The 9216-nt window shown below is 35.2% G+C and overlaps 1 protein-coding gene across 1 annotated transcript; it reads left to right on the forward strand.

Annotated features, from left to right (window-relative positions):
- Positions 1 to 638: 638 nt before the first annotated feature.
- Positions 639 to 7782, forward strand: LOC100812899 (transcription factor LHW). Its single transcript, XM_003539104.5, has 10 exons — positions 639 to 1599; positions 2532 to 2705; positions 2813 to 2894; positions 3137 to 3178; positions 3261 to 3320; positions 3718 to 5535; positions 5638 to 5739; positions 6130 to 6270; positions 6370 to 6495; positions 7104 to 7782. Exons 1-10 carry the CDS (start codon positions 1505 to 1507, stop codon positions 7281 to 7283), a joined length of 2820 nt encoding a protein of 939 aa, XP_003539152.1. The 5' UTR covers positions 639 to 1504; the 3' UTR covers positions 7284 to 7782.
- The last annotated feature ends 1434 nt before the right edge of the window (positions 7783 to 9216 follow it).

Here is a 9216-nt window from a genome sequence, read left to right on the forward strand (position 1 = left end):
ACAATATATTTTGTGAGAATGAATTTAGATCTTTATCATATATGTTATTATTTTTTTATGAGTACATTATGTTATTATATTGAATTTTTAAAATAATAATCAAAATTATCGTACTTGCAATTTATACTTGAGAGATGGTGAATATACAAACCATTTTATATAATAAAAGTAAGTATTTCAATTTACTTCCTCAGTACTAAAATATCTTACCACTAGATTATTTTAAGCACATAAAAAATAGATAAAATTTAAGGATTATAAAATTAATTTTTCATTATGATTAATTCATTTATAATTTTATTATTTATCATTAATATTATAAGAGATTAATATTATAAGAGATAGAAGTAAAAAAGATAAATACTAACCATTGTACACATGAAATTAGTTAACAAAAGCTTAACTAAAAAATAGATAATTAATGTTATAGTAAAAAAAAAATATATAATTTTAAGATAAATTTTTTTTATCTCTGGCACAATAAATATAATAAAAACATAAGAATAAATTAATCAAATTTAAATCACATAATTTTAGCTTAATCAATGATAAATTTTAAACTCACCACTGTGCTTAAAAAAACCGTCTTCCATAAAAAAATACTACATGTTAGTCCAATTTATACCAAAAACTAACAAAAATCATAAACACATGAAAAATTCACATCAAACAATAATTTGTCCATAGGCAGCAGCAGCACTGTTCAAACGAGAGCCTTCTCTGTTCCACAATCCGACGAACCCTTTTCTGTGTGAGTGGCTCCCACTGTAAATATTTCCCCAAAATCCGTCCCTTTTCTTCCTTCTCACTCCATTTATTTTCTCATCAAGGTCCTCCGAAAGAGAGAGAAAAAACAAAACCCCCTCGCCCCCACACAGAAGAACAGAGCAGAAGAAGTAGAAGCTAAAGAAATAGAAAGAGGAGAAAGCACATAACAGTTCCACAGAACCTGAACGTTAAACACCACCAACACGATCTCAGTCTCACTTCCATCTTCACCTCCCCAACCAAACAAGCCTTCTTCTTCTTCTTCTTCTTCTTCCCTACAACTTTCTCTCTCTACCATTTTTCTCTGCACAAATGGAAATGATAGCTCTCTACAAGCTTGAGTCTCGCGGGATAGTGTAGTCCCCTCGAGACTTTTCAACTTCGTTGTTACTCTCTCGTTCTTTCTTCTTCTCACTCTCTCTCTCTCTCTCTTCCTTTTCTTCTTCTTTCTCTCTCTAAAACTTCCTCTGCCGGAAGATGGACTGCCAGTGCCGGAATCTGACGGTGGTGAACTTGGATCCGGAGAGAAAGCGAAGTGGAGGGTTGAGGACTAAACAGGCGGGGAGAGGATCGTGCCGTGGTAGTTAGTTTTTCGGGAATGTGCCTTTTTTGCTATCTCTCTCTGTTTCTTCGTGAGTGAATGCTAGTGTGAGACTCCATTTGCGTTGTTTCGGAAACAAAACAAAAAAAAGATAACTTTTCACCGGTTTCGGAACCCCTTTTGCGAGAAAACCAAATGGGGTTTTTGCTCAAAGAGGCTTTGAGGACTCTGTGCTCAAGGAATCGCTGGTCTTATGCCATTTTTTGGAAGATCGGTTGCAATAATTCCAAGTGAGTTTCAAATGCTTTATTTTTTGTGCCTTGTGTGTGTGCTTTCTCTCTCTCTCTCTCTCTCTCTCCTTTTGGTTTTTGAGAAATTTGGGGGAATCAGGTTGGTTGTTGGGGTTTTTTCGGTTAGATGTGATTTTGGTGCTTGTACTTTCTGGGTGGAGGGGGGGGGGGGGGGGGGGGGATCTCATGTGTTTAGATTCTATTTCTGGGGTTGCTTCGTTTTCAAGATAAAGTCCACATGTTAGTTCCTGTTTTGGAACTTTATATGTGCCTTTGTTGCTTCTCTTCTGTTTTGTTTTCAAGAATCTTTTTTTTTTTTGTTTTAACTAAAATGAGGTTTATTTGTATTGATTTGTAAAGGTACTACCTATTGATTCAGCACTGTTTGATTCTGTTTGGTCTTATCTTCTTGTTCCGGTTTATAAAAAGCTGAACCCTTTCTTCTTGAGCTAATTTGGTGGTGATGGTGGGGGCTTAATATGCTAATCTATCTTTGTCATGCTACTCATGGTGTTTTCAGTATTCTGTGGAAAATCTGTTGAATTTATGAGCTCTAAATCTGTAATTAGTTAGGTTTCTGAATCAATTAGGAGTGAGATAAAAGGGTTTGTTTAGATTAGGTTCTTAAATTTGAAGTTTGTAATTGTGCAAAGAATTATGAATTAAAGTTAATTTTTGAGCTTCATTCTATTTGTGTTTTACAGACAGAAATGAACTATTATCAATTAAAAAAAACTACGATTTTGTTTTATTTTCTTTTTTCTTTTGCTTTTGACTTGACGTATGAATATATCTTCTAAATATTGTATTTGCTTTCACACAGTGTTTGCTAAGCTGCCAGATGTTGAAATGATATGCTTTTGACTTTTTGCCCTGATTGTTGTCTATGATATTTATTTGTTTGAGTTAACTAAGTATGGTTTACTTGGCAGGCTGTTAATCTGGGAAGATTACTACTATGAACCCTTGCCATCTCCTTTCCCACCACGAGATGGGGAAGGATGCTGGTTTTCTTCGGAGTCTCAGCTTATTCAGGAGGAGGACAGAGTCTGTGTATTGATTAACAAAATGATGGTGAATAATTCAGTCAGTATTGCTGGAGAAGGGTTGGTGCTTTCTATTTTCATCTTCTCCTTGCTTTACATTATATTTTTTTAAGTGTTTTTCTTGTCTTTCCCATCTCACTCAAGTGTTGCCTTTTAATGTTGACCAGGATAGTTGGACGGGCGGCATTTACAGGAAACTATCAGTGGATTCTTTTGAACAATTTCACTAGAGATGCTTATCCGCCAGAGGTATGGAGTTCGTGTGGAAAGGCAAATATTTTTTTTTTTAAAAATCTTGCCTTTCCATGTTCAATTTTTTAGTTAGAGCTTTTAATATTCTGGCTGTTGGTCTAAATGAGTGTATATTAATGTAGTTTAAAAAGTAAATGACTTAAGCATATTTTATGTGATAGTGTATATATTCTTGGAATGGTCAAAGGCTTGGAGTAGGTGAACTTATGAACCTCATTTTGTTGGTGTTTTCTTTGTAGGTATATCCTGAGTTGCATTACCAATTTTCAGCTGGAATGCAGGTTTGTGATTTTATTATGCTTCAGTATTTGCTATAATTTTTTTATTACTGTTTCTTAATCCCAAACTGATATTTTTTTGCAGACGGTGGCAGTTATTCCTGTGCTTCCCCATGGGGTTGTTCAACTAGGTTCTTTCTTGCCGGTAAGTCTTTCTCAATTGTTCTGTAATTTTGAAGAAACTTACGATCTTGTCTCCTATGATATCATGATGGAGAATGGGAATATGGTGACAAGTCACAGAATTTCTCCTTATTACCTTTGGAAGGTTAACTTAAGTCATATGGTATTCATGAATCACATGATTCATGGCATAAATGTGTCCATCCTTGAAAATTGAATGAATGGCATATGAGCCCTTTCACTTGGAACATGTTGAAAATTCACACTATTTCACTCAGAAGGTCCTCTCTTGAAAATTCATAATTCATAAATGTGTACATTGTGACTGAATATACATGCAGCCAAGTAAGTTTGGCTTTGGTCTACTGCTCCAATGTTCCTTTGTTAACTAATGAAGCCATTCATTCTAATTGCTGCAGATAATGGAAGATATAGGATTTGTGAATGATGTAAAGAACTTGTTCTTGCAATTGGGATGTGTACCTGGTGCCCTTCTATCTGAAGACTATTCAGCAAAGGTTTCTAATAAAAAATTTGCTGGACCTGTGACTGTTAATCCACCTCTCATTACTTCAGATTGCACTCCCTCGGTAGCTAATGGTTCCAACCAACTTACTAATTCTCCTCTTGCTTCAAGGCCTGTTGCTCAGCCACCTTATCCTCTAAGGGGAGGAATAAATAATTACCAGGGTTCTTTATTGACACCTCAAGCCCATAACCCGAACCTGATATTTGATGGCATTTGCCAACCAAAGGCTCATTCAATGATCAAAACAAATGTCTGTGGCCAACCAAAGAAGACCGTTGTTGAGGCTGAAGCTAAAGTGATACCTGCAAATTTTGATTCATGTCTGCAACAGCATTCTGTTTATAATGCTAGATCTGAATTCAATGAGTTATCTAGTTTCAATCAATCAAATCTGAGTGACTGCTGCCTTAAATATATTGAACAACAAACATCAGGTGTTGGGAGACAGAGTCATGTTAATCCTAACATGAATTTATCAAGTGCCTTAAATATGCCTCTACTAAAAACCAATGGAGGAAAAATTCTGCAACAGAATCAGAGTTCTAGTAGCAGTTCACTACTTGGAGGAATCCCAATATGTAGTGGGAGTAATCTTTTGAGGACAAATATGATTAACTGCTCAGTTTCAAATCCTCCCAAAGTATCCACTTCTGATTTTTCTGGAACACACAAGGTTGGGTTTGGTCTTCAAAGTAACAATGCAACAACTAATGCTGGGCTTTGTTCTGTGCCTAATTTCACTAATCAATCAGTTACCAGTCACATGAATCTAGAAGGCTCTGATCAGAAGAATCAGGCATATGATGCTTTCGCTTCAGCTGATCAAAGGCAAGATGATGATTTGCTTCAGGCTGCTCTTAAGATTCCATCTCTTAATCTTGAGGAGCATGTGCCTATGGGTGATCAAATCCCTGGTTTTGTTCAAGATTGCCTCAATAAAGATGTTACCAGTCAACATATGATGAAAATGAATGTTAAGCATGAAGAAGCCTATGCTCAACTTCCATCTGGTGATGACCTCTTCGATGTTTTAGGTATGGATTTGAAAAGGAGACTACTCAATGGAAGCTGGAATAAGTTGCTTGCCACAGATTCAGATGACAACACAGAACATCTAGATAAAAAGGCAACATGCATGAATTTGCAAGGTGTAGGTCCTGATAATAGTTATTCAGTTAATGAAGCAATATCAGAAAGTGGCATCTTCTCTGGAACAGGCACAGACCACCTTTTAGATGCTGTGGTTTCAAAAGCTCAATCTTCTGCAAAACAGAATTATGATGAAATGTCATGCAGGACAACATTGACAAGGATTAGTACAGCCTCCATTCCTTCTCCTGTCTGCAAGCAAGTTATGCCTGATCATGTTGTCCCAAGGGGATTGTTTGATTTTCCTAAGACCGGAGTTAAAACAGCTGCTGCTGAAACAAGTTCTCTTAGGTCTGGGTGTAGCAAGGATGATGCTGGAAACTGCTCTCAAACTACTTCCATATATGGGTCTAAGCTTAGTTCATGGGTTGAGAATAGTAGTAATGTGAAACGTGAAAGCAGTGTTTCAACTGGATACTCCAAGCGACCAGATGAAGTTTGCAAATCAAATCGTAAAAGACTTAAACCTGGAGAGAACCCTAGGCCTCGGCCTAAAGATCGCCAAATGATTCAAGATCGTGTAAAAGAGTTGCGGGAAATTGTGCCAAATGGAGCAAAAGTATATAGCTTTTCTTGTGCTTTTCCTACATCTCAGTCCTGAACTTATATTTAACATTTGAATACTAACTATTTTCTTTAATCTCTTGTTACAATTCAACAGTGTAGCATAGATGCACTTCTGGAAAAGACCATCAAGCATATGCTTTTCCTGCAAAGTGTAACAAAGCATGCTGACAAGCTGAAACAGACAGGGGAGTCTAAGGTATAGACATCATCTTGTGCTTTTTCTCAGCATCTCAGTTTCCGACAAATGATCTAGTTATGATATGGGAAATGTTTTCATTTTCACCGGCATTGTGTTGATATGCTGATTAATAAGAAGAATAACAAAATATTTGACAGTATTGTGAAAGTTACTTGTCAGTGTATATGGTAAAAAAACAAATACTCCCCAGTGCCAGAGGCTGTCAGTGTATATGGTAGCTAAGATCAAATATTCAGTAAAACCCATCATGCAGAAAAAAAACTGGCCTACATTTTATTAGAATCATGAATATAAAAAATAGTGAATAGCTGACATAATGTGTTACTTTATGGAAATATTAATGAGGGGGAAAATACTGATTGTTCATTTTTTTTTCTGAATATGCAGATAGTTAGTAAAGAAGGTGGATTGCTATTAAAAGATAACTTTGAGGGAGGGGCTACATGGGCATATGAGGTTGGCTCGCAATCAATGGTTTGTCCAATCATTGTTGAAGATCTCAATCCTCCTCGTCAGATGCTAGTAGAGGTAATGAGTGATGCTTCATAATTATTTTTAAATACACTTATCCCTTGAATGTATTTGTATTGGCTCTAATCCATTGTGTTTACTTGGTTATTCTTGCAGATGCTTTGTGAGGAACGGGGTTTCTTTCTGGAAATAGCCGACTTAATCAGAGGATTAGGTTTAACAATCTTGAAGGGGGTCATGGAAGCTCGCAATGACAAGATCTGGGCACGCTTTGCTGTTGAGGTAATACACTGGAAAGGGAAATAACTGATCATAACTTAGAAGTATAAGCAATAATGAACTTCCCACAGTATAAGTCAGTATTTGTAGTCGCCTTCAAATATTTGAACATTTTCAGCTATGACTAAACTATATTTAACTTGATGGTAATTTTTATATAGATAATATTCAGACTTAATCGGAATTTACATATAAGCATTAGCATTGTAAGATTAAACTGGGTAATTTATGCCATGATATTTCTTATAATCACAATGCTTTATCGTCGTGACTTTCTTTTTGGGCTTGTGTGTTGATTTTGATGTTATTTGCACGTCTAAAAAAAGTTCATGAGAGACATTCAATACACTTTTGGTTTGAGAAAAAATCAAATACATTATGCAAGTATGCATACTAAGTAGAGAATTTCTAGCAACACTCTCTTGAACACTTCCAACACTCACTTATTAGGTCCCATTCCCCATTTGGTATGTCCTATTGGCTATTCCCAAACTAGTAGGACCCACATGAATTTTAACCAATAGGAGAGTGTTTGCTGGAAAGAGTGTTAGTATTGCTAGTATTCTTCTATTTATTATGGTAGTCACTTGCTATTAAATTTTGCTTTGCAGGCAAACAGGGATGTAACGAGGATGGAAATATTTATGTCACTGGTTCGTCTTTTGGATCAAACAGTGAAGGGCGGTGGTGCATCTTCATCGAATGCAATTGATAACAACATGATGGTGTATCAATCTTTCCCACAAGCTACCCAGATAACAGCAACTGGTAGGCCCAGTAGTTTGCAATGAACCACCTGCTTATAGTTTCTTGGTTGCTGTTGCAATGAACTTAACTTCGTCTAACTACTGTTTCACCTCAGTTTGGAGGGGGATGAGTTTAGTTAGTTAAGAACTTCTCAAGATTAATGTGCATTAGTATAATGTATATGCATGTTTCCTCCTATTCCTGCCAAGGTCACTTATCCTGTGTTGGCACTTGGCAGTGTCTTCTGATGCTTTAGGCAACTCTTTAGATAATTTGCATCCATTTTTTTTCCTGTGTGAGTAATGCCATTGGTCACCAAGTTGTATAAGGCTTTTGTTGATGTTGTTGCTGAGTAATGCCATTGGTGTTGATGGTGTGATTCGGATGTATAGATATTTGTAGGATTTGCAAAGGGGGAGATCATGTGTTTGACCATCAAGCTTATGCACTTGTTGTTCCTCCTGACCTTTTTTCCTCCACGTTTTTTTCTTTCTTGGAGTGGTGATATTGGCTGTTATAATATACCAATTTTCATTAATGTAAGCTTTGTGTGGTTTGTATGAGTCTATGCTAAATGATGCACTAGATTAATACTACCTCTTAGAATAAGTGTCATTTTAGAGTGTTGTATAAGAATTAAGGAAATCATTGTAAACTCTTGAAAAAATTATGTGAAAATAGGATACACAGACAGTGAAATGTGTTTTTAAATTTTCATGTATATGATAATAATTAGCTAAACATGATTTCTAATTGGTTGACATTTCCATTAAACTTAAACATGATTATAGGACTAAATCACTTGTTTCCTGTGAGAACAATAAGTTGTTAATACTTTATTATCCCTTTAAAATTGTAGTTTGAGTTCTAGTTTAGAGGAAGGACAATTTTTTTTTTGAAGGACAAAGTTAGAAAAAGGTAATAAATGTTTTCAAGATTTTGTCAAATGATAGATGATTTAGTATACAATTTTTGTTTTTTGAGAAAATGAACATGTACATACATCTTAATGGTCTGTCCATTGCAAATACACAAGTTACGATTATTTTTAGCTCCAGGCGTCAGTCATCAAACAAATTTGTAGTTGCTATTTTTCCCCGTTGCATATTAGTTTCGTTTACCATACAACGGAGAAGTTTGGTTTTTGGAAAGTCATTTCGTTCTTGTGGTTATCAAATTGTGACAAAATATTCCGTTCTATGATACTCTTTAATTCATAATAATGCCATCTTGCTGCCAAAGGGGGTTTGTAGAGTGCGTGAGATCCAATTGCTGTTGCATAATCAAGCCATAAACCAACATTTTGTGTTTAAGTGATAAGAAATTTACTTAAAAAAAACATATTTTGGACTTGGATTTTCTAAGTGTGAAAAAATATATTTAGATATTAAGAGTATTTTGTCTCTTATAAATGGTATCGCCTAAATTGAATGTCAGAATTTAAATTGATTTTAATATACTAAGGGTCTCAAACTAAATCATTTTTCAAGCTTCGTAGTTTGGTGTTAATTTATCTTCTATTTTTATGAGATGGGCACAATGAAACTATTGATATTTGAATATAATTTGTTGTCCTCAAATTATTTCTTTATGGTACTCTTTTTGTTTTAAAATAAGTATTATTTTGGAATGTTGCACAAGGTTAAAGAAATCCTAAATTTTTTTTTAAAATTCTTTAGAGTATATATATATGATTAATAATGTGGGCTTGACCGGAGGAGCACCCAAGAGAAATTCATCCCCATTCCCCACCATCCAAACTCACCAAAATTAGGTATACGAGTGACATTTTTTTTTTTTATGTATTATTTATTGAACACTTTCTTAGTCAATGCGAGATTAAGTGATCAATCGCTCACTTAAATTTTCAAAATCCTCCACCCTAAGACTACTTGTTGTGTTGGGGGAGTTTTGGAGAGAATAAAAAAAAAATTAAAAAAATTAACGAGCTTTTGTCGGAGATTATTAAGAGAACCA

The sequence above is a fragment of the Glycine max genome, chromosome 11, assembly GCF_000004515.6.
Source record: "Glycine max cultivar Williams 82 chromosome 11, Glycine_max_v4.0, whole genome shotgun sequence".
Classification (NCBI taxonomy): domain Eukaryota; kingdom Viridiplantae; phylum Streptophyta; class Magnoliopsida; order Fabales; family Fabaceae; genus Glycine; species Glycine max.

Coding starts and splice junctions, on each gene's coding strand:
- LOC100812899 (XM_003539104.5), top strand. CDS start 1,505: ATGGGGTTTTTGCTCAAAGAGGCTTTGAGGACTCTGTGCTCAAGGAAT. Junction 3,321..3,717: donor AACTAGGTTCTTTCTTGCCG/GTAAGTCTTTCT, acceptor TAATTGCTGCAG/ATAATGGAAGATATAGGATT. Junction 5,536..5,637: donor TTGTGCCAAATGGAGCAAAA/GTATATAGCTTT, acceptor ACAATTCAACAG/TGTAGCATAGATGCACTTCT.